Source organism: Pleurodeles waltl, chromosome 3_1, assembly GCF_031143425.1.
Source record: "Pleurodeles waltl isolate 20211129_DDA chromosome 3_1, aPleWal1.hap1.20221129, whole genome shotgun sequence".
In the NCBI taxonomy this organism is placed as follows: domain Eukaryota; kingdom Metazoa; phylum Chordata; class Amphibia; order Caudata; family Salamandridae; genus Pleurodeles; species Pleurodeles waltl.
Genome location: NC_090440.1, coordinates 578,436,040 through 578,459,580, shown reverse-complemented (window position 1 = coordinate 578,459,580; position 23,541 = coordinate 578,436,040). Strand labels below are relative to the sequence as shown.

The 23,541-nt window shown below is 44.3% G+C and overlaps 1 protein-coding gene across 1 annotated transcript in view; it reads left to right on the top strand.

Moving 5' to 3' along the window:
• Nucleotides 1-23,541, top strand: part of KCNQ1 (potassium voltage-gated channel subfamily Q member 1) — a 743,603-nt gene that overhangs the window by 423,971 nt on the left and 296,091 nt on the right. The window contains exon 6 of the mRNA XM_069223021.1: nt 13,034-13,174. Coding sequence (XP_069079122.1) covers nt 13,034-13,174 — 141 coding nt within the window. The remainder of the gene's footprint in view (nt 1-13,033; nt 13,175-23,541) is intronic.

Below are 23,541 nucleotides of genomic sequence, written 5' to 3'. Positions count from 1 at the left end.
TATTCTGGTGCTTAATGTTCTAAGAAGAGATGTCAGGCACTTAAATAAGCGAGACAGCAACCCGGCTAAGAGTAAACTCTGCACCCCCACCAAAAGCCACTTAATGAATGTAACAGCCACAATATTCAGCGGATACCACAAAAACATTAGTAACCTCCTCATGTATTAGTGTCATTGAACGGACATTTATCACCACAAAACCACAGCGAAAAATTAACAAGACACTTTAAAATTAAAACGGTGGTTAAAAAAAGTTATGAAAGTCACATTAATTTCTTCCAGCAGAGACTTTCATACTAAGGCAAACATGAATGAAAAGAGAGATTAAGCCAAACAAAAATGAAAATAAAGTGCACTTACCAGTTGGTTTTAAAATGTCCATGGGGGTAACTGGAATACGGAGAAATGAGGGGACTCGAATGAGAGAAAAAGAGGGCTTGAGGCCGAGGCATAGGAGAGGGTGATTGGAGGTTGTGATGACAGGGGCATTGTTTAGAGGCGAGCTGTTTGTTTTAGCGCTGGGGGTCGGATGCTGGGCCGCCAGGCGGCGAGGCCTTGATATGTCAGAGTCAGGTAAACAAAGGGGGCCATCTGGCACAGGTGTCTCTGCTATGTACTGCCTTGGCATGACTTATACAGACTCCATCCCTGGAAGCATCATCTATGCAGACAGGCTGATAATAGTCCTGTGCGAGCCAAGCACATGCAGGGGGGACAAACGGTGAGAGGAGCTAGCTCCCTGCTACCCACTGCCTTGGAGGGGAAGAAGTCGAAAAGAAACCAGGGCACTTTTCACACAAGACCTACATATTGAAGCAATGAAGAAACAAAGGCGACTGAAGGGAATGGCAGAGACTGGGTGGTGCTGGGAGTACTTTGATCAATGAAACAGATTTGCTTTTCAAGTTAGCAGTGTGAGAGGATGTGGCATAATGGACTGAGATGCCGACTTTGGGTCTGGGGAATTGGGTTTGAGTCTTTGCGATGGCTCTTCCCATGCCAACAAAAATATGCTGATTGGAGCAAGTAAAATTAAACTTGACAAATCAAAATATGAACAAAATAAAACTACAAATGCCTGACAAATGGTGATTGTACTACAGAAAACATTGAACTCCTAGAGGATCTCGTGAATGCTTGCATAAACTGCACGGGATAAAATCAAAGAAAAAGGTGTGTGCCGAACAAACCATAAATAAAGTAGGGGGACATGTAACAGGGGCAGTAGCCATGAATCTGAATAACACACCCACAGGCAGGACAAATAACAAGTTTGACGAATACAAATAAATTAATTTAGAAAAGCACATGAAGTAACCAGTGAAAATCGATGGGTGTGATGAAAGCCCATAGATTAGATACAGCATGTCTCAAAAGAGACCTCGAATACACTGTTTAGGTGAGACCTAAAAAGAGGGAACTGTAAACTTCGCCTAGAAGGCAGCTTTATACAAAATACTTAAAATGTTTGCCATTTAAATATGCAAGTCTCCAAAGCTGCCTTCTAGGCGAAGTTTACAGTTCCATCTTTTTAGGTCTCACCTAAACAGTGTATGCCCGGTCTCTTTTGAGACATGCGACTTGCATATTTAAATGGCAAACATTTTAAGTATTTTGTATAAAAACACCTGAATTAAATTGAGAAGTAATGTTTTGCAAATAGTGATTGTAATACATTATCAAAATGTTTAAAGTTTACTGCCTTTTGTCTCGTTTCAGTCTGGAAACATTTAAAAACAAAAGGTGCAGCTTACCACATTTAAAGTAATTATATGCATGAGCATGTTTTCAAACAAATAAAGTTCACTAATAAATGTTAGTTTCTGGTTATAAAAGTAAAGAAGTTGTCTTTGTAATTTGGCCATAGAAAATAAAAAATATACGTATTATTTATTAAGTGATTCATAATGCAAACAAATGTTCTTTCCCAAAGAATGACTTCAAAACACGTTTGTATAAAAAACATTATGGGGGTCATTACAACCCTGGCGGACGGTGTTAAAGCGGCGGTCTTTTTTTTTAAAATTATAACCGCCATGGTCATCCGCCGCTTCTCCGTTCCACCCGCCAGGGCGGAGACGACCGCTGGCTGGAGACCTGGGTCTCCAGCCCGGCGGCAGTGACAATACCGCCGCCGGTATTTTGACCCGGCTTACCGCCGTAGATTTCCAGCGGTAGGAACCGCCATGAAATCCATGGCGGTAAGTACTAATTCCCTGGCACTGATAGGGGTCTCCGCCACCCCGACTCCCTCCCCTACACCCCCAACCACCCCTGCCACCCCCCAAAGGTGGCAGGACCCCCTTCCCCACCCCGACTCCCGACATTACCTTACACATACACACCCGACACGCACGCAGGCACCACCAACACACTTACACGCACACACACCGACACACATGCCAACATCCACACACACAGTCAGACACACACACCCACATTCAAACATACACGCGCACATCCACACAGACATACCTACAGACATACACACACTCATTCCTAAAACACGCACCACCCCCGCAAGCATACACGCACTCACACACCCCCTCTACATACACCCACACCCCCCCATGCACCCACACAACACACAACACCTCCCCACCCCCCTCCCCTGACGGACGATCGACTTACCTGTTCCGTCGATCCTCCGGGAGGGGACGGGAGCCATGGGGGCAGCTCCGCCGACACCACACCGCTAACAGAACACCGTCGCGCAGAATCACAGGGCGTGATTCGCTGGGCGGTGTTCTGTTGGCGTGGTGGTGGAGGTGGAGCAACCTCCAATTCCCCGCCGCCCGTCACTATGGCTGTTGGCGGCTCTCCGTCGGAAAAACGACGTAGAGCTCCCAACAGTCATAATACGCCGAGCGGAAAACCGCCACCACTGGCGGTCTTCAGCACGGCGGTCCCTCGGCGGTCTTGTAAAAAGACCGCCAAGGTTGTAATGACCCCCTATATGCTTTCTTGTACATCCTGTACACTCCGAACCTCACGGCCATCATTAAAGGCTTTGAAAGCCATCATTAAAGATTATGTGCCTCATTATGAGTTTCGCGGATGGTTTTGTCTGTCTGCCCAAAATTCTGATGGGTAGGTTGCGGCCACTGTGGCTACCTTCTTGCCGGGCCCATTACGAGTTGGCCTAGCGGGAAACAGCCTACAGCATTGTCTCTGCTGGCGGAGCTAACAGAGTATTTAGAACTCCGCTTTCTGCTTGGAGCGCTGAGTTGTCCAAAAAACTCCGTTAGCCCTGCCAGCGGAGTGGAGCACACCCAGTGCGCACTGCAGCAGAGTTGGGCTGCACAGCACAAGTGCAGACAGTATGTGCTGGAGCTGTGCAGCCCATAACTAGTCTACAGCGCACACTGAAGCAGAGGAGGGAGACAGCTGCTGAAGAGGCCCCCCCCCTGGGGAGACCCAGGTAAGTCCCCTCCTCTCCTCTTCTCTTGGTCGTTGTTTGTGCACACTGGTGAACAAACAAGGACTGAAATGGCAGCTTTCACTGCCGACTACCCTGGCCTGAGTTCAGGCCAGGGTTGTCAGGAGTGAGAGCTGCTGTTTGAGGCCTCTTGTGCATCGGCCTGCCCCATGTGCAGTGCACATGGGGCACGCTGGTGCACAACAGGTCTGGCAGCTTATGAGTTTACGCAGGCCTTTTACCATTTACTTATTTGGGGTTTTCTGTATCCTCCTGCTGGTTCAGTGACACACCTTTCCTCCAAACACAGAGGTTGTCCTATATAACCCTTTGCCATTGACAATCCATTCTTAGAGTAAGATGCATTCTAGGGTTTTTCTCTCACTTCCTTTCCCCATTTTTATCTAGTCCCTGCTGCAGGTGGCTTATTCACTTACCCACCTGCGTAGATGTTCAGGGATTGTAAAGGCTGAACAACAGGAGCTCACAACCATCCCGGAGATAATACACAAACTTACACTTTAACTTCTATCAATCTATACTAATAATTAATTAAACTAACTTAGATTTAATGCGTACAGACGCACAGAGTGCAAGGTTTTAATTAAAAACAAAACTTAAAGTACTAGCTCCTTTGAGTGTTTTCCACCCGATCAATGAATATTAATCTTTGACTTTATCTGTTGGGGACCACATATTGAAACCAACATTCACTTGATCTTAAATTCATGCATTTGAATGATGCAAACTTGTGGTTATTACAATATAACAGAGCTGTCACAAAATATCCATAAACTATAATGTCGAAACAAAATATAATTTTCATTTTGTAAAGGATTACAGTGCAAACAATGCATGGTATTGGTAGTGGATAATGACACAGATGTAACTTGAACAAGATAATTGTTGTATTGCAATTGTAGCTGGGGTAAAGGATGGAAAACGTAATTTCAGCCTCATCTTTTACTCAAAGCACAAAGTGTGTTTGACGCTTTGAAGTGAGTTGAATGCTGGTACAATATGTGAGGCCTACAATTAGAGTGACTGAAAAACAAATTATCACTCTTAGGCCATATAACAAATACATTTATGCCTTCACATGTGCAAATGGCTTTATTACCAAGCGCAAGAGATTTACAAAAGGTAAATATGCACTCTCAGATCAATTAACTCATGTGTAATGTTATCACAATATGAGATTATATTTTGCAAGGGCAAATATCCCACATGCTGTAGGGGAGTGAACTTTGCAGAGAGAATATGCCATGGAACTTTTGGAAACACCTAAGTGTATATTCACAAATGTCTGAAAGTAATTTGAAAAAATGCAATTGCACCAGTGTAAAGTAATTTCAACATTTGCAATGGCACACTGTGTAAAATTCCATGTTTAGAACTGCCCCCAAACCGATGAAATTAGAAATTGACAAAGCCACTCCATGAATACTTATGGAAACCTCTGACTTGCAGGTTTCAAGGATGTTGGGCCTCCCTTCAGGTTCACTCCTCACATTTTATCACTGCTAACCAGTGCTAAAACGCCTGACCTTTAAACATGGTGAAATTGGCTTACACCCAATTGGCACATTTAATTTACTTGAAAGTCTTAGTAAATTGGGGTCTGTAAATTAAATGCTGTTAGTGGGCCTGCAGCACCAATTGTGACACCCACTTAAGTAGCCTTTTAAACATGTCTCAGACCTGCCATTTCAGCCTGTGTGCGCAGCTCTAAACTGAAATTTCAACCTGGCAAAATAAAACTTTTGTCAGGGCTAAACCTCCCTTTTTAATAAGTATGTCACTCCTATGGTAGGCTCTTAACAGGTCATAGGATAGGTTGCAATGTACTAAAAAAGTTGGATAAGTACTTTTAAGCTTTACATGTCCTGGCAGTGAAAAACTCCAAAATTTGTTTTTCACTGCTGCAAGGCCTACTTCTCCTGTAGGACAACATAGGGCTGTCTTATTGCATTTAATAAGTGATAACGTTTATTGGACATGCTGCAGCGCCACGGAATCCTAGCTATTATTTACACTGAATAGTGGATTGTGCACTAGAGGACTATGGATCGAAGCAACATAGGTTTCAGGGGATGTCATCAATTGGTAATGTAAGCATCAACAATAATCGACACAATCAATGATAATAAACCTCAGTCAATAACCACACCAGTTTATTAAGAAGATTTATCAAATGTATTTCCCTAGATTAACAACGCTAATGTTATGAAAATAACTCTCAAACACAAGTGGTAAGCATATAAAATTAATAGTGGTTGATTACAACATCTTATATATCTCAGTTTAATTAGAACAATCAAACAAATAATCTCTAAGAGAATTACACTTATTATTAATACCAGAACTGATAATAATGGCAAAGTATACATTAGTACAACACCCAAAAGATGTCAATGTAAGTCATGAGCAGTTCAATTTAATTCCCTCACTAACCACAAATTAGCATTAAAATATTGGGCTTCATGTAAAAAGAACTTAGTAACACAAATTTAGAAAAACTCTTCAACTGTGGTTAATAATAAAAAAATATTATTAATATGCAAATTATAAGTTGCAGCTGGTACCTGGAAACCAAAAGAAACGCATATAACATCACAATGTCATACATTACCCTATTCGATCATAACATGCAGACTACTTCAGCAAAAGGACACCATCAGATATGTCTTCAGAAGAATTGGGTCTAACGTCAGCTAAACCCACACTGCTACGGGAACACTGGAATCTAACGGCTTCAATCTCTCCCGCTAAAATTTGCAATCTCCTCCCGTCTCTACTCATCTGCCTTCTAGAGAATCCTACCTAGGTTGTTATACTAATCTCTAAAAAGCTTATGATTGGTCAGTCCACGGGGTGGTTACACTTCAGCCAATCAACAACTAAACTGATAACCTAAAATACAACAATACTACATTAACTAGAACATTTTCTTCAACAGTAACTTTTCCTCTTCCGTCTCGTCTGTAGCTCCATTGTTCCATTTCCGCCCAAACATCTCTTCTCAGGAAGAAACTTTTACAGTTGCAACTCCACTTCTATCCTCGAGGAAAAAACTTGTTAGTAACATTCTCAAACAATAGAACATTCAACTTATGCAATGCTCGGTTAAAACATGTCCTTGTAAGACATAATTCAACAACCCACAAGGGGTAGCTGTGGACACATCTATTAAATCACAGAATGCACTTTTATGTAAGCCTTGAATTATGGAAAATAACCAAAACATTTAGTTAGAGTTTTGCTCAGTTAGGAAGAGAAAATTAACTTTGAAAACCATTTTCAAATGTCACCCGTTTTACACGTTAATTCATCATACATTTAGTTATAATAAAATCATTAATAAACATATTAGAAAATGTACACTCTCACAGACAGCAGGAGGGAAAGTCATGTTTGGTGTCTGAGGAATTGTAATTTAAAACCCTCATTTAGAGTAAAGTCAATTTTTAACTCATAATCCTAAAAATGCCACTTTTTGAAAGTTGGAAGTTTCTTGTCCTAACCATTTGGTGCCTGCCACCTGTTTCCTGGGTCACATGATTCAGTGTAGTTCACATTTGGCTTTTGAGTATCCTTCCCAGAGAGCATCACATTAGAGAGTCTTGGGGTTGTGACAGGATGGGCCATCTTTGCCAAGATGTGTGTGTGTGTGTGTGTGTGAGGGGTGTTAGGCAGAGTTGTCACCAGCCACACTTGCACACAAAGGCACTGGCTCAACTTACATGCAAAGGGCTTCACACTAGCTTACTGTGCCCCTGGACAAGCTGGGACCAGGGCAGGGAGGAATGCATTTCCAGGCACCTCTACTGGGGGGAACCTCAGAAGCTTCCCCCACTTCAAAGTGAGCAGCAGGATTTAAAAATGGGACCCTGTGACCCACTCTCCAACTCACTTTCTGGACCTGTGGAAGGACTCTGAGGACTGCCTGCTGTGTACTTCAGAAGACTGTTTTGTTTCACCAAGAAAAACTGCTTTGCTGTGTGAAATCTACCCTGAGCCCTCAGAGGTACGCTTAGCTGTTGTGTCCTGCACTTCTTAAAACTAGGACTACGAGAGTGACTCAAAAAGCTAGTTGGTTAGCCTACTGATAAGAGCCCCAGGCACACAAAAACCGCCAACCATTTTGAACCCACACCCTGCCTGAGTGAGTCCTGACCCTCCAAGTGGTGCGTCTTTAGTCTTGCACCCTTAGTAGAGCTGTGAATGGTGCCCATGTAGCTAAAATCCAAAACCTGGAATTGAGAACATTTTTGGCTAAAAGGTTCTCTGACAACCGAGAGGAGACCGGGACCAGTCTACTTGTCTATCCATCCAAGGGCATTGGCAGTCGACGTGAGTTCACAGCAGCACCTGCTACATTCTTCTCTGTAGCAGCAAATTCTTATGAGCAGCTCCTCTCAAAAGTGTAATCTGGCCCTGTGGAGATCTCATCGGCTGCAGCCTGCAACTTCATCTCACTATGATTTTCGATTTTTGAAAAGCCTGAACAAAGTATTCTTCACCACAACTTTGAACAGTGGCTTCCTACGATGACTCCTCCTCCTCGGGAACCACCAGCTGCCTTGCATTGCTAAACTTTATCCTGTCAGACATTTGTCTGCAGAAATTCTTCTTAGTTAGAAGGTAGGCTGATACCAGGCCCAATTCACTTTGTGTATCCGAACCATGCTCTATTGCAGTTGGCCATTACTTTCAACTTTGCCCCGGTTTCGTACAATTAGATGTCTGTGGTTGGCACTTGGATCTTTTAGACACTAGTTCTCAGTATAACATTTAAAAAGTCATAACCCTGGGTCCACTCGTGATTTTTGTCATTTTTGTGTTAAATAATTTATTGAAATTTACTTTTTCTAGATTGGTGTGGGATTTTTCTTGCGTTTTATTGTTTGTGTGCTGCACACATACTTTTGACATTGCCTCTAAGTCAAACCTGACCGCTTTTGTGCCAAGCTACCAGAGGGTTAAGCACAGGATAATTTATTGACTTCAGTGGTTCACCCAGACTGGGATTATGGCTGAAGAGACCTCACACCGTCCTCAACCAAACAGCCAATTTCTCAATGAGGAGTACTCGGGGAAAGCCTTTATGATACCTGAAATTTGCAAATTTCTACCAATGGAAAATAATAAACAAGCAGACGTGGATTTAGGGCATTCCTTGTGGAATTAGGATATTAGTCATAGTCTTAACCTCTTAGCTGCTGGGCCTCCCCCTCCACCAGTGGTGAGCCCTTTTTTGGCTATTTGGGGTAGTTCACGCTTAGGCCTTCATAACCTATTGGCCCCATAAGCTAACCATGCCAAATTTGCATCCTTTTTTCCAACATACTAGGAATTCTAAAAGTACCTAGAGTTTGTGGGTTTCCCTGAAGGAGACCAAGTAATTAGCCAAAATACAGCTAAATTTTCATTTTTTTCAGAAAAATTTGAAAAAGGGCTGCAGAAGCATGTGTTTTTTCCCCTGAAAATGGCATCAACAAAGGCTTTGTGGTGCTAAAATCACCACCTTCCCAGCTTTCAGGAACAGGCAGACTTGAATCGGAAAACCACATTTTTCAACACAATTTTGGCATTTTTACTGGGGCATACCCCATTTTTACTATTTTTTGTGCTTTTAGCCTCCTTCCAGTTAGTGACAGAAATGGGTGTGAAACCAATGCTGGATCCTGGACAGCTAAACATTTGCGGAAAGTAGATACATTCTGATTTCAGCAAGGGTTCATTTGTGTAGGTTCTACAAGGTTTTCATACAGAAAATAACAGCTGAAATAAAAACAATATTGTAATTGAGGTAAAAAAACAGCCATTTCGGTCCACGTTTTCTTCTATAACTCTTTCGATCTATGGCAGATTTTTTAAACCAATAGATTGTTACGTCTGCTGTACTCTTCTGGTTGTGGGGATATATAGGGCTTGTAGGTTCATCAAGAACCCTAGGTACCCAGAGCCAATAAATCAGCTGCACCATGCAGTGGGTTTTCATTGTATACCGGGTGTACAGCAATTCATTTGGTGAAATATAGAGAGTCAAAAATAGGTATCAAGGAAAAGTTTGTGTTTCCAAAATGGGCACATGATAAGGTGTTCTGAAACAGTGGTTATTTGCAGATCTCTGAATTCTGGGGTCCCCATACTAGCATGTGAATTACAGAGCATTTCTCAAATAGGCTTCTTTTTTACACACTACCTTATATTTGGAAGGAAAAAATGTAGAGAAAGACAAGGTGCAATAACACTTGTTCTTCTATTCTGTGTTCCGCCAAGTCTCCCGATACAAAATAGTACCTCACTTGTGTGGGTAGGCCTAGTGCCCATGACAGGAAATGCAACATGGGCACATCACAGTTTTACATTGAAAACTGATGTGTTTTTTTGGAAAGTGCCTAGCTGTGGATTTTGGTCTCGAGCTCAGCCGGTACCTAGGCAAACCTACCAAACCTGTGCATTTTTGAAAACTAGACTCCTAGGGGAATCCAGGATGGGTGACTTGTGGGGCTCTTACCAGGTTCTGTTACCTAGAATCCTTTGCTAACCTCACAATCTGTCTAAAAACACTTTTTCCTCACATTTCGGTGACCGAAAGTTCTGGAATCTGAGAGGAACCACAAATTTCCTTCCACCCAGCATTCCCCCAAGTCTCCCAACAAAAATGGTACCTCACTTGTGTGGGTAGGCCTAGTGCCCGTGTCAGGAATGGATCACACAATGGTCAATGTTAGTCCTTACATGAGGGCAACTGCTGACCCTGGGGTGATCCAATTCCTGATGCAGGCACTAGGTAAAGGCACTGAAGTGGGATAGCATTTTTATCAGGACAGGTGGGGAAATACTGGGTAGGAATTTTGTGATTCCCAGCATATTCCTGTAGTTTGTGTGACAGAAAAACAAGAAAAAATAGTTTTTATTCAACATTTCACCTTCACAGGGTATTCAGGGTAAGAAAACTTTGGGAAATCCACACAAGTCACACCTCTGTGGACTCCCCGGGTGTTTAGTTTCCAGAAATGTCTGGGTTTGGTAGGTTTCCCTACATGGCCACTGAGCCCAGAACCAAAAACGCAGGTGCCTGCCTTACAAAACCAGATGGTTTTGTGATAAATAATGTTTATGTCTCCACAATCGGATTTGGGTGGTGGAATTTGAGGCTGAACTAAATTGGGGAGCTCCCAAGAGAGCACTCTCTCTGTGTTTGCCACCACATGCACCTGTTCTCTGGGTTGGGCTAACCTGCTATTGTCCTCACTGCTTGCGAAGGGACAGCAGGACTGTCCTCATCACCTCTCTCAGAATCACTGGAAGAGAAGTTGTCAGAAAATCACTCCCAGAGTCTGCGCCATTGTCCTATCCCTCAGATGCTGTCTAAGTATCTGCTGTCTCAGTGTCTGATCTTACGTCAGAGCTGTCCTCTATAACCCGAGTTAGGGCTTGAGCAGCAGTCATCCAACGAGACGTCATCTCTGCTACTGGCTAAACTGTCACTCTAAAACACTAGCCTACGTAGACAGTCACAAAATTGCTGGTGGGTGTGTGTGAGATGCGTGCAACAATGAAGGTCAATCACCTTACCTTTGCTTCTTCCGTCAATCAGCACGTTCTCTCAAGACACTCAAAAAAACAAAAAAGACACACTGTTACTTCACCTTGTCACATACCAATCGTCACAGTCTAACAATCATTATTGGTGCTCCCACTTCCATAACCTTCTCCTCGGATTCCCTCATTACCACCTAGCAAAAGTGCCATTCATCTCTCCATAGCCCCCCTCACACATACATTTAATTTATATTATAGTGCAGTTAATGGCTGGCTTTACTAATCCACTCAGCTATTTACATAAAATACAGATTTGATCTTTGCAGTAGGCATATAAACCTTCTGTGCTACTTTATAGCATCACAACTGCCACTAGACAAAAGTCAGGTCCTTTTGTAGCAGAAACATAATCACAAGAGTTCCTTGACTTTTTTTTATTGCTGCCTAAAAGCTACTGTCAAAACGCGTCAGTTGAAGTATAAGCATTGCTTTGAAGACTCAAGCTGCAATTGCAAAAGAACTTATATATATATATATAAAATGTAAAGAGATCACTTTTATATGTGGGTGTGATTTTCCTGGAGGCCAATCGCAGCCCAGAGGGAAACCACATACGCATTGACAAAAGTGATCGATATATATACATACCCCATGGAAACCATTACAAAAAAAAAATTCCCCACAGGGGGTCACCCCCTGCCAATTTTATGGTTTTTTTTTTTTTTTTTTACAGAAAAAAAAAAACTTTCATTTTTTAAACCCTGGGTGTAAACTTTGTTTTTAAAAAAAAAAATATGCCAGTTTTCAGAGGGTGTCGCCCCCCCAAAGTGAATTCCCTGCTGTTTAGTGGGGTATCCTGGCCCTCGATCGCAGCTGCACTGTGATCGAGGGCCAAGAAACCATTTCAGGAAAGCCTTGGTTGAAAGGGGAGAATCTCCCCTTTCAAACAAGGCCTTCCCGAACAGTGGGGAGGCCCGATTGGGCCCGTTTTCCCCACTGGAGCAGGAAGCGGCCTTACCTGCTGCTTCCCACTCTAGTGTGAAAAACAAGTGTAAGTCAGCGCGGGATGCTGACGTCACAAAGGGGCGGGGGGAGACATGGAATTTCTTTTGTGTCTCCCAGGGATTTTTAAATAAAAAAAATAAATCCTGCAGTGCAATGCACCAGAATATTTTTTAACCCACCTGCCTGGTGTCGGCCACTTGTCGTGACCCGCACCAGGAAGGTGGTGTGGGCGTCGGCCAGTGGCTGACACCCGCACCAAAGCTATTTAAGATGTAAACAATTCATATAAACCAGGATGTTCACCTAAAGAACATACTGCTATGGTGGTACGTGTGCAGGGGTGGAGTGGTCATGCAATGACTAAATAAACGCAGTTGATGGTGCCATAGGTCGGAAAGCTGAAAAGTAAATGCTCACTCCCGCACTCACATGCACCATCCACACAACCAAGATGTGTTTAATGCACAGCACACTTTTATGGAACACCACCACCACAATAATCTATCAATGAACATTTTTTGAATTCATTCCTTCCAGGTCACTTACCTGATTGACCGTTTTTACTCTATGCCCCTAACTTTACAGACACTTGCTTTTTCAACTGTATTTCATTAGCTCCGCCTGCAAATTGGCATTTAGCCCCCTGCAAATGTGCACCTGTACTGTCAAGAATATGTACCCGTGCGACTGACCAAAAGACTGACTAGACAATGCTCAGTGAGCTTTTAGCATTGTGACTTACCGACTGCATATCTTTGTTACCAACTAAGGTAAGTGACTCAGTCATTGCTGGAGTATGCATGCGACTTTATAAGCTACAATTTTTTAATATTTTGAAAATGTTAATTTAACCTCACCTAAACATGACAATTCTGATTTGGAAAAGTTTGCTGAAAATAGGAAAACGTGTTGGTGTTTGTATTTTATTTTCAGTTTTTCAGTATGTGTCATAAATAAGTCATTAATTCACCGTACTATTATCATGTACAAGTGTTGTAAGCTTTTCGCTATTCAATTGGAAGATTACAATTATGTTTTATTTTCTTCCACATCCAGGAACTGATAACAACCTTATACATTGGCTTTTTAGGCCTAATATTTTCTTCGTATTTTGTGTATCTTGCTGAAAAAGATGCAGTGGACAGCGACGGAGGAAACCAGTTTGGAAGTTATGCAGATGCCCTGTGGTGGGGAGTAGTAAGTATTTACTTTCCAGTATATACCATAACGGTATTTGTGCACTTTGTAAATTATATACATATATCTGCACACATGATAATCTAGCTTGGTACTTGGCGAGCTGAAGCAGCTGCATGACATGGCATGGACAGTAATTTCTTGGCCCATTCTTTAGTGTGCACTAATAAGTAAATTGGATTTTTATGTATTATAATGGATGTTATTCGTGCACTAGTTAAGGTGTTCTTTTATCAACCCTCCAAATACGAGCGTGAGACTGCCCCACTCGCATTAAAATGTTACCTGTGGTGGGAGCTCAACACAGGGTAATGCAGTGGAGAATGAGGGTGTGTGATACGTACCATACGTCATTTTCTTATCAGGTGTGTCATATTGGAATAATCTGTTAGACAGCAGGGTCTACAAACCTTTTGAATAAATGTTAAATTACTCCATGTGCACAGACGCATACTGCGTAGCTACAGGACACGCATCAGTTTTGGTCTTTCTGTCGGTGAAAAGGAGCCATAGGATCAACCCCTACGATTCAATTTTGTTGAGTAAGAATGAGAATTATTTAACAGAGACTGATATTGTTTAAAATGTTATCTATTTATTGTTTGTATCGAGCTTGTACTGCTATATAACGCTTTAAAAGCACTTTGCAGAGACTAGGGGGAATAGGATTACAACATCAGGAGCTTTGTTCCTGAAAAAACATAAGTGTCCGAAGATTATGAATGAAATTGGCTGTATATGGTGGACTACCAGGTTTTCCACTGAGCAGCATGGATCATTGCTTGTGAGCGCAAAAAAAAAAAATACTTGACATAATGAAAAACATGAAAAGTTTTTTTAGCTTCATGCAATTTAAATATTATACAGACGGAACTGTCTCAAATAGTTGGTTATTGTTAATAGCGTGCTAGACCTGACACGAAGAGGTAGTGGTTCCCCTAAAGTTTTTTGTTTTTCTCTAGGATGTTTTTTCTGGTTCTCATGAAGGGCCTACCAGCCCAGGGCACTTTCTCATGGGAAGCGCAGAGTTCCTGTGCCATCCTTCCACCCCCCACCCCCCGGAAGTAACACTTGCCCATGTGTGCATACTCGCACTAGTGTAGTTTTCCTATATGGGTACTGGAGCTGGCATCACTTGCCAGGGTGTGCACATTAGCGCATGGGTATTCTAAGACAGAACCTGAGCCTGATAGCACAGGCCAGTATTGACACACTTGCACCTTTGTGGTGGCTTTAACAAGAGTGTTACACGCTCAGTAGGCATTGGTATGCACCAGGGCATATGTGCCCCTGGGAGTGCTGCATACCCATGTGTGTTTGTACTAACTATGAGAGCTGCTTTGCCCATAAAGTAACATGGGAAAATGAGTCTTATTAAGTCTGGCTGTAATAGTGGATTGCAGGGGAGCGAGCAGCCTCATGATGTTTAGTATCGTTGGACTCAAAATGACAAACCCCTTTGAATGGTGAAGGTGGTTTTGTCATTAATGCCCCAGAAATGCCGCTTCTAGGATGTGGGAATTTTTTGGTTCTCTAATGGTTCTTGTCGCCTGTAAATTAGGCTTCTTTCTACAGGTCACAGGGGAGGGTGGAGGGTTAGAGCACATTTGTTCATTCCTTAGATGACCACTATAAAACTCGGGCAGAATGACAGATCCCTTCTATTTGGGGCCTAGATAGACAGATTGGGGGAGAAGTTGACACTTGGCCTCTCGAAGCCAGGGCATGGCCCCACTTAAGATAAAGATCTACATTCCAGACCCTCAGGGCAGACAGGGAGGAGATTTAGGAAAGACATTTGTGCTTTCTAGGAGAACCCTTTGACCCACCCCCAACTTCAAAGGAACCATCTTTGCAGTGATGCGCGACTAGTGCTGCTTGATGCATGGGCACACTGCCAGAGGAATCTGATTTCTGTCCATGGGGGGGATCCGCACTTCCCTTCCTGCTTAGAGACTGGCCTGTGGCTGATTGCCTGCTGCTGTGTAGCATCCCAAAGGGTAGCTCTTCATAGGCATGTTGGCTTGCCCCCTGTTCTTGGAGGAGGTGTCAGGGACATCAAAGATCTCTTGAGAGGGACTTAAATCGGTGCCCTCTGCTGCTCCTGCATTGTATGCTGAACTTCATCTGGCAGCAATGGCAAAAGCGTAGCCTAATTATTGTGTCTGGAGACCAGTATTGCCTTTTGAAGAGCTTGCCAAGGATTGCCTGCACTTCAGGTAAGTGGCCCTTCATCGTGGGGACCTCTGCACGCTGAAACGTCTTGTTGGTGTGAACAGGATCACCTGGTGCGGGACTTTGCAGGGCCCACTATTGTCGAGTGTGTTGCATTTCTCTTGTGTGAGCCTCGGCTGCATGCTCATTGTGTGTGGTGCCCTGTCCATTGGCTGCGACCCTTGAAGGTGAGGCTGCAACCTGAGTTGTGCTGTACTTGGTCGAAATGTGACTGAGGAGTCTGGTGCGTCTAAAGTCATTGCACACTAGACAGTTTTACTCATTCGAGATAGGTATGGAAACCATGTTCTAAGTGTGACTGGAGGGACCAGTGCAACTCAAGTCATTGCATGGTAGATGTTGTGCCTTTCAGAGTGGTGTGGTATTTACATCCTTCGTGGGAGAGTCCGGGATTGTCTGGCGCGGTTCAAGTCATCACGCACCAGACTAGTGCCTCTTTCTGAGGAGACACCACATTGGGAATTAGCTTGTGAGTAAACGTATGGTCAGGGCGATTCAAATTATCAGACCCTTGATGTTGTGCCTCCTTATTGTGGAGGTACAGAACTGAGCACATTTCACGTGGAATCGTAACCGTCTGGGGTCACTGGAGGTTTTGAATCCCAGATACGGCATCTCATACAGGTACAGGAGAAGCGGGCCCAGTAACTTGTTGTGTGCAACTGGAAGAGTTGAGGGTGACGCAAGTCAACAAGCCCTAACAGCACGATTCCATTCCGGTTATGCTGAAATTGGCATCTTAGGTATTCTTCTGGATGCTCATAAAATCCACAATATTCCAATGGCCAAATGAGATGAGGTAATTACAAAATTTAATAGACTGGAAAGTAGTTTCATGATTTAAGAAGTAGAAACCTCTGACTGGGTTGCCCCGCTGGTGGTGGCTGGGAAAACGAGCAGCAACATATGACTTTGCGTCGACTTCAGGGGCCTCAAAAAGAAAATATTTGTTGTTTGATTTCCCCTGCCACTCATAAATGAATTACTGTCCTTAACAAGGGCCATGAGTTAGTTTTCAGTAATCACCCTAATGTCAGCCTGCAACTAAGTATAATTACAGCCAGATAGAAAACACCTGACAGTTTTCATAATGCCAATAGGGTGTTATCTGTTTAGAAGAGTTCCTTTTGGCTTACCTTTGGTGTAGGAGGCTGGCATAGCTTATAGTGGGTACCTTGTGATACTTACACCTTGTGCCAGGTCCAGTTATCCCTTATTAGTAGAATAGAGGTGTTCTAGCAGCTTAGGCTGATAGAGGTAGCTATAGCAGAACAGCTTAGGCTGATAGAGGTAGCTATAGCAGAACAGCTTAGGCTGAACTAGGAGGCATGCAAAGCTCCTACTATACCACTTATATCATATAGCACTATATCATAAGAAAACACAATACTCAGAGTTACTAAAAATAAAGGTGCCAAAAGTATCTCAAAGGATATACTCCCTTAGGAGGTAAGTAATATACCCCAAATATATATACACAAAAGCCAAATCAGGTAAGTAACAGTTAGAAAGGTAGTACAAACAATGTAGAACACAATAGATTGCAATAGGGAGAAATAGGCCTGGGGCAACACAAACCATATACTCCAAAAGAAGAATGCGAACCACGAATGGACCCCAGGCCTAGTGTAGTGTGTAGAGGGTCGCTGGGAGTGTTAGAAAACACTTAGGGTGTCCAAGATACCCCACCCCAAGACCCTGAAATGTAGGAGTAAAGTTACCCTACTACCCCAGAAAGGCAGTAAAGTCGAGATAGGGGATTCTGCAAGGACAACTGACTGCAAAACACTGAAGACAAATTCCTGGACCTGAGGACCTGTAAAGGAAGGGGACCAAGTCCAAGAGTCATGCAAGTGTCCAGGGCGGGCAGGAGCCCACCAAACCCCAGATGAAGGTGCAAAAGGGCTGCCACCGGGTGGAAGAAGCCAAAGATTCTGCAACAACAGAAGGGGCCAGGAACTTCTCCTTTGGTCAGAAGATGTCCCACGGTGTGCTGGAGGATGCAGAGTTGTTTCCACACAGAAAGACCGCAAACAAGCCTTGCTAGCTGCAAGAGTTATGGTTGAGGATTTTGGGTGCTGATAGGACCCAGGAAGGACCAGGAGGTCGCCCCTTGAAGGATGGGACAGAGGGGGCGCTCAGCAACACGGAGAGCCCATGCAGAAGCAGACAGCACCCGCAGAAGCACCTGAACAGGCACTTAGAAGATCTGAGGATGGCAGTCGACTCACAGCAACAAAAGAGGGTCCCACGACGTCGGAGTCCAACTCAGCGAGTTGGGCAATGCAGGACGGAGTGCTGGGGATCCAGAGCATGCACCACCAGGAAACAGTCAAGAAAGCAGTCAGGATGAGGCGCTACAATGTTGCTGGTAGTCTTTTTGCTACTTTGCTGTGGTTATGCAAGCGTCATGAAGCAGTCAGCGGTCGATCCCTGGCAGAAGTCGAAGAGGGAAGTGCAGAGGTACTCTGGTGAGCTCTTGCATTCGTTATCTGGTGAGATTCCCACAGGAAAGACCCTAAACAACCCACAGAGGAGGATTGGCTACTGAGAAAGGTAAGAACCTATCAGGAGGGGTCTCTGACGTCACCTGCTGGCACTGGCCACTCAGAGCTGTCCATTGTGCCCTCACACCTCTGCATCCAAGATGGCAGAGGTCTGGGACACACTGGAGGAGCTCTGGGCACCTCCCCTTGGAGGTGCTGGTCAGGGGATTGAGCACTCCCCTTTACTTTGTCCAATTTCATGCCAGAGCAGGGCTGGGGGGATCCCTGAACCGGTGTAGACTGGCTTAAGCAAGGAAGGCACCATCTGTGCCCTTCAAAGCATTTCCAGAGGCCAGGAGAGGCTACTCCTCCCAGGCCCTTCACACCTATTTCCAAAGGGAGAGGGTGTAACACCCTTTCTCAGATGAAATCCTTTGTTCTGCCTTCTTGGGACCAGGCTGCCCAGGCCCCAGGGGGGCAGAAACCTGTCTGAGGGGTTGGCAGCAGCGGTAGCTGCAGTGGAGACCCTGGAAAGTTAGTTTGGCAGTACCCGGGCTGTATGCTGGAGACCCGGGGATGCATGGAATTGTCCCCCAATACCGAGATGGTATTGGGGTGACAATTCCATGATCCTAGACATGTTACATGGCCATGTTCGGAGTTACCATTGTGACGCTACATATAGGTATTGACCTATATGTAGTGCACGCGTGTAATGGTGTCCCCGCACTCACAGAGTCCGGGGAATTTGCCCTGAACAATGTGGGGGCACCTTGGCTAGTGCCAGGGTGCCCACACACTAAGTAACTTTGTACCTAACCTTCACCAAGCGAGGGTTAGACATATAGGTGACTTATAAGTTACTTAAGTGCAGTGTAAAATGGCTGTGAAATATCGTGGACGTTATTTCACTCAGGCTGCAGTGGCAGTCCTGTGTAAGAATTGTCTGAGCTCCCTATGGGTGGCAAAAGGAATGCAGCAGCCCATAGGGATCTCCTGAAACCCCAATACCCTTGGTACCTAGGTACCATATACAAGGGAATTATAAGGGCGTTCCAGTGTGCCAATGAGAACGGGTAAAATTAGTCACTAGCTTGCAGTGCCAATTTTAAAAGCAGAGAGAGCATAAACACTGAGGTTCTGGTTAGCAGAGCCTCAGTGATAGTTAGGCACCACACAGGGAACACATTTAGGCCACAAACGTATGAGCACTGGGCCCTGGCTAGCAGGATCCCAGTGAGACAGTAAAAACACCCTGACATATACTCACAAACAGGCCAAAAGTGGGGATAACAAGTCTAGAACGAGGCTACCTTCCTACATTTGGTGGCCCTCATGTTTCAGCATTTAATGTACAAACTATTGCTTAATGTGTCTACTATAGCCTGCTTCCAGGACAATATTTTTATTATGGGGTAAACAGAGAAGAACATAAGACAATAAGTATGGTATTGAGAATTCTGAAGACTGTGGGTTGACAGCAGAAGAAATGTAAAATAGGCAAAGGAAAGGTCATGGATCTGTGTCATGAAATCAGTTGTAATGGCATTGTACCTAAAGAGGATCTGATTTTAGCTATACAAAGTCCCACCACCCAGTAAAAAAGAAGAAGTGTGAGCCTTTGTAGACTTAGCAGAATTCGACTCTAAATTAGTGCAATTTGGCACGTAATAAGATTGCTGAATATTTAAGTAGATTTCCTTTGTCGTGTGTGAGAACCTCTTGCTGAATGGATGGCAGCATTAGGAACAAAGAATCTAAGGGGAGTGAATGATGAGGCATAGATAAGTGAGACTAAATATGATGTTACTTTCACCAAAACTATAAATATGCTCAAAGACGGATGGCCAGAGAAAAGAACACTAGCTGGCGATTTAGATGCTTATTGGGAAGTCAGGAATTAAATCTCCTGAGAAAATGATCTAGTGTTCAGGATCAGACGTTTAGTGAAACCAATCTATTTATGTGAACAATTATTACTTGGTTTCATGAGGGCCACCTAAGTATAGTTAAAATGAAAAGTAGAGTGAAACACTCATACTTATGGCTGGGTATTGACAGAGCAGTGTAAAAATGTTTTGAGAGAATGCTCAAAAGTGTGTCAACTCAGATAAAACTCAGGTAACATTTTTTTTTTTATAAACAATTTTTATTATTTTCAAAGGGAAGGGGGAAAAAAAGGGAAGGTACAAAGCAAAGGAGATATGCATCTTACAAAGTGTTGTTATCATTTCCATTTTCATAGTAATGTTAGACAGCATTATTGGTTGTGGGGCTGACAATTGTTGTAGTAGCCTTCCATGTCTCCTTACCATATTACAATCATACAATAATACAATATTTCTAGCCATGTGAACTTTCTGGTTTATGTTAATAATTCTAGCCATCGTCCCCAGATCTTTCCGAATTTTTGCGGGCATCCTCTAGATTCAAATACTATCTTCTCCTGGTTAGCACACCAGTCCATCCCCCTCTTCCATTTCTTGAGAGATGGGCCCCCAGGGAGACTCCAGGCGGCTGCAATGTCTCTTTTGGCAACTAGTAATGCTGTGGCCATTAGGGTGCGTTTTGCACGTGTTCCACCCATTTCTTCCATTATTCCTAATAAAGTTAATTTTGCGGATTTTTGTATTTCTTGTCCCAGGGCTCTTTCCATTTCTTGAAATACCCCATCCCAGTATTTCTGTATTATTGGGCAGGTCCATACCATATGGAAGAAATCTGCTGGGTCACTCTGGCATCTTGGGCATCTGGCAGAGGGGCGGGCTCCCATTTTGTGAAGTCTGGATGGTGTCAGGTATGCTTCGTATAGGTGGTAGAATTGTATTATACGGAATCTAGTTAACACTGCCAGTACCTTGGGTGCCATCAGGGCTTCTCTCCACTCCGTCTCTTCCAGGGCTCCCACCCAGGATTCCCACTTGGTCCTAATTGGGCTAATTTATCTGGGATATTATTGATTAGTGTCTTATAAATTTAAGAGATGCCTTTCCCCTCTAGGTTTCCCATGAGTAGTTTGGTTTCGAGTGGGTTAAATTCCGGCATATGGCCTGTGGTGGGTAGGTGTATTCTCAGGGCATGTCGTAGTTGGAGATATCTGAAGAATTGTGTCGGGTTTAGTTGAAAATCTGTCTGGAGTTCCTGAAATGATTTCATGGATCTCCCTTTCCATATGTCTCCCACCAAGGAAATACCTATTCGGTCCCATTCTGTAAATCCCTTTAGTGCAGCTGAGGCGCTCAGCCATTTCCCTCTCCATAGCCGGGTCTGAAGGGTGACAATGGCGTTCCATTGGGTGTACCGCAGTGCTGCTCACCAGCCCAGGAAGGCTGGTTACGTCCTCCATATCCCGGGGAAGCGATGATCCGTATAGCATGTCAAGAACACAAGGGAGGCCCAGGATTGTCAGTTCTGTTTTGTAGGCTGGGTCGTCCCACCCCCAGTGAACCAATCGTGGATCACAATTAATTGGGTGGCCCGGTAATACAGGTAGGGGTCTGATGCGCCTAGGCCCCCATCATATACTCCTTTCCGACAGTGGTGTATTGCTACTCTGTGTCTGGTGCCTCGCCAAAGAAATTTCCCTGTGATACCTTTGAGGTTTTTGAACCAGGAGTGAGGGATGGGAAGGGGAAAGTTCTGAAATATGTATAGGAGTCTTGGTAGGATCGTCATTTTATATAGGGCCACTTGGCCCATCACATTTAGTGGCAGGCTTTGCAGTTTCTGTAAGTCTAATTTGATTAGTGTTAGTAAAGGAGATAGGTATTTAGCCCATGTCATTTCAGGCAGGAGGGATACCCAGATACCTAAATATTTGAAGCTGAGCCTGCGCAGGGGTATTGTGTTTTGCCATTCAAAGCAATCACGTAAATTCACCAACGGGGTCAAAATTGATTTAGTAGAGTTCATCTTGAGTCCCAATATTTGTTCATATTGTCGTAAAAGGCAAAGACTTCCTGTGCCGGTTGTATTGGGCTCTTCCATGTATAGCAGGACATCGTCCACATACAGTGCTATCCTATCCTTGTGAGAGGGACCCCCTCTCCACCCGCGGTAGACTGCGTCGGTCCTGATCATCTGGGCCAAAGGCTCATTGGTCAGGGTAAACAAGAGAGGGGATAAGAGGCATCCCTGCCACGTGCCCCTGCGGATGTCAAATGCAGAGGACAGCGTCCCGTTGACCTGCACCCCAGCTGTAGGGTTAGTGTATAAAGCCTGGACCAGTCGACGGAATCGTGTTCCAAAACCTGCGCGTTGGAGCACCAAGAGAAGGAAACCCCAATCAACTGAATCGAATGCCTTTCGAAATCGATAAGCAGGACCGCAAGGTTTCCGGGCAGTCGGCGTCTCTCCGTCAAAGCCGCATGTATTCTGCGGATGCAGTGCCGTGTACTACGGGTTGCCTTAAACCCACATTGATCTGGGTGGATTAGTTGCGGCAGGATCCTTTTGAGACGAGTGGCAAGGATGGAAGCAAAGATTTTAATTTCAGTGTTTATTGGTCTATAATCTGCGCAGTGTGGCGAGGGGGGTTGGGTTTTGGGGAGCACTACAATCGTGGCAGTGTCTAGCTCCTGGGGGAAGGAGCCATTTTTCCTGACTTCCGTGTAGAGTCGCAACAGGTGTGGGGTCAGGTCTTCCCTGTATGCCTTGTAATACTCCGCAGGGAACCCATCAGGGCCTGGCGTCTTGCCCATGCCTAGTGTTGAGATTGCTTCTCCAATTTCCTCTGCCCCGATGGGTTCCTCCAAGATTTGTATTTCTGCCGTGGGCAGTTGTGGGAGGGGGTGTCCCTTCTAGTGTTTGACGGGCCTGACGTAGGTCTATTTGTGTGGATGCCTGGTATAGAGCAGTGTAGTATTTGGCGAAGGCATTTGCAATTTCGGAGTGTCCTGTAACCAGGGTGGTTACTTTATCATAGACTTCGGGGACAATTCTGGAGGCATGTTGATGGGAAATTAGTGAGTATAGCATTTTGCCGGTTTTGTCCCCCCACCCGTATAACTTCCTAGTGTTTGCCCTCCAAATGTGTTTTGCAGTTTCTAAGGAGCGATCTCGAATTTCCTCTCGGATTAGAAGGAGTTGCCGCTTCTGCTTCACAATTGGGTTTGTTGTGTTTTTGTTTTCAAGGGCGATCGCCCGGAGTTCTAGTTGTGTGATTAGTTGGATTTTGGTGTGTTCTTGATTTCGTATCAGATTTTTCGCCACACCTCGTAGTACCTCTTTACCCGCTGCCAATAGAGTGCCTGTTGAGGACACTGATCTTTCGTTTAAGTGAAAATATTCTTTTAATGCCTGTTGCATTTGTTCCCTATATTGTTTGTCTTGAAGGTACCATGCGTTTAGTCGCCACATCGGGCAGAGCCGGGGTTGAGGTTGGCCCAGACTGAGCCGGAGTGGAGCGTGATCCGAGATCCCTCTTGCTAAAATTTCCACGTGTGTAAGGGCTGCACAGTCAGTGCTTGGGAGAAGCACCAGGTCTATTCTAGATTGGGAGCCATGAGCTGCCAAGGTGTGAGTGAATTGTCGCTTTCTAGGGTGCCATATTCGCCAGGCATCACAAAGCCCTGTCGCTAAGAGCCATCCATTGATTTCTGTTGCTAACGTGGACCTGTGTGTTGAAATTGGTCCGGTTATGTCAAG